The sequence below is a fragment of the Vitis riparia genome, chromosome 11 (genome assembly GCF_004353265.1).
Source record: "Vitis riparia cultivar Riparia Gloire de Montpellier isolate 1030 chromosome 11, EGFV_Vit.rip_1.0, whole genome shotgun sequence".
Taxonomy (NCBI): domain Eukaryota; kingdom Viridiplantae; phylum Streptophyta; class Magnoliopsida; order Vitales; family Vitaceae; genus Vitis; species Vitis riparia.
The window spans coordinates 17590178-17592234 of record NC_048441.1 but is presented as its reverse complement, the minus strand read 5'-3'; the positions used below and the strand labels follow the sequence as shown (position 1 = coordinate 17592234).

The window sequence follows — 2057 nt, the reverse complement described above, 5'->3', positions numbered from 1 at the left end:
GAAAAGAGAAGCGATAAGGGTGGTGGCAGTTTGATGAAATTTATGCATTACATTGATAATTGCATGGAAATATTTACAATAAGATCAGTAAAATGGGATGATGACAATCGAAGTAGACACAAAAATCAAGCAAAAAACGCGAGGGGATGATCCACCGACTGCTGGGCGATTTTTCAGCAGCAGAGCTCTCCCCCAAAAGCCTTAGATCATCACTATATATGCATATACATATATGGAGTCTGCAGATTATATATATATATATATAGTATCATGACAAGCCCTAATGCCTTCTGAGCTTCTCAGACGAATCTTCCCCCCCCCCCCTCAAAAAAGAGATTCTTCTCTTCACCCATCGCCTCCTAATAACATTTATGTACAGAATCTTTCCTCTTTGGCTTGGCTTGGCTTCTTGATATAATAATTTTCACAGTCGAGGAAATCCAACATAAGACCCACCTGATGAACCCATGATGGATTCAACAAATCAAAACAACAATCACCACCACCCACCACCTTCCATCCATCACCTTCAGAGAGTTCACTTTACCAGCTCTGACACCCACCCAACATCTGGACCAGCACCTGAGGCTGAAGGATCGGGTCGATCCAAAGAGTTTTCCTTGCTCAACTTTTCGAACATCTTGGCTCGCAAGTCTCTCCCTGACTCCACCCTCTCCATGGCTGGCTCTTCTTCGAAGAGGTCCACGAACCCGAGGCCGTGCCGTTTCGGGGCTCTGGTTGGGGTCGACGGCAAGCTGCAGAAGCCCGGTCGGATTATGGAGGCCCTGGGAGACCCGAACCCACCTGGAGAACCCATATGAACGCACCATGAGGATGGTGCTGACTTCACCTTGCTGAGTTGGAGTTGTCGTAGAGACGCAACCATTTCGTTGATGGAGTTCGAGCCCAGTGAACGGCTCATACTCGATGTAATGGGAGACATCGGCGGAGACTCCGGCGGCGGCGATCCCGGCGGGGAAACCGACCCTGGAGAAGACATAAAAGGCAGAGTTTTTGCACAGGAAGCTTCCAGCGCTTGCCTAAGCGGCGACCCGTCATAGGACTCCACCGACCCAGGCGTCCTCGGACTCTGCTGAGGCAAAACCCTCAGCTGCTCAGCCGTGTGAGCAAAGAAGCAAACCCGCCGGCGACAGTTGGGCCCGTCCTTACATGGCTGGGTGCGATAGCGAGCCGGGTGGAGCCAACACTCAAATACGCCATGCGCGAACTCACACGAGTCACCCTTCTTGCAGTTCCCCTTCCTGAAGTCAGGACACGCCGTGCCGGAATAATGAAACTTCCTAGGATCCCTGCGGCGAGCCTTCTCGCCTGGATGAGCGTACGGACACTCAGTCCAGTCATGCGACCGCCCACGTGCGCACCTCCTCACCTTGAACTCAAACATCCGAAAATGATCGCACGAGTATGCGTCCACCGGAATGTCGGCCTCACGACCGGAAATATCGGAGTCCGAATCCACATCAACGTCATTGGACGGGAGATAACGTTGCAGCGCTGTCAACGCCTCCCCAAGAAGAAATGGGGAGTGTTCACCGCCCTGAAGACCGTTAGCATTGGCGTTAGAGTTAACGGAGACACCACTTACCGGATACGGGAAAGACATATCAACCGTAGGATCGTCAAAGTGGGGCCAAGGAGGAACCAGGACCGTCGGATTTGGATGGCGCGATTCTCCGATCATCATCTTGATGCGCTGTCCCCAGAATTCACAGCAACACTTCCAAGGTGTCCCTTTGTTTATAAACTGCTCCAGAACTTCACTCTTAATCATGGTTTGGTTTGTCTTAACCCTGGTCCGGTCCAAATCCTATGAGCCATATTCCAACTGCGGTTAAAAATTGTGGGATGACTTTTACTAGCGCTGAGTGGAATTACTAACGTACCCTCGTTGTTCCTAGGATATGGCACGTGGTTTTACGCTATTGGTTTCTGAAATCTCAGGATAACAAAGGGCTGTTTGGCTCTGAGTCTCTGACTTCTTTAATAATTTTTTTTCCCGAGGATGCCCCTAGAGTTAAAAAAGCCAACAGTTCGAG

At 50.4% G+C, this 2057-nt stretch overlaps 1 protein-coding gene across 1 annotated transcript; it reads right to left on the bottom strand.

Moving 5' to 3' along the window:
- On the bottom strand, positions 1-1807 carry LOC117925162 (zinc finger CCCH domain-containing protein 20-like). Its single transcript, XM_034844065.1, has one exon. It carries the CDS (start codon positions 1790-1792, stop codon positions 539-541), a length of 1254 nt encoding a protein of 417 aa, XP_034699956.1. The 5' UTR covers positions 1793-1807; the 3' UTR covers positions 1-538.
- Positions 1808-2057: the final 250 nt, after the last annotated feature.

Coding starts and splice junctions, on each gene's coding strand:
- LOC117925162 (XM_034844065.1), bottom strand. CDS start 1,792: ATGATTAAGAGTGAAGTTCTGGAGCAGTTTATAAACAAAGGGACACCT.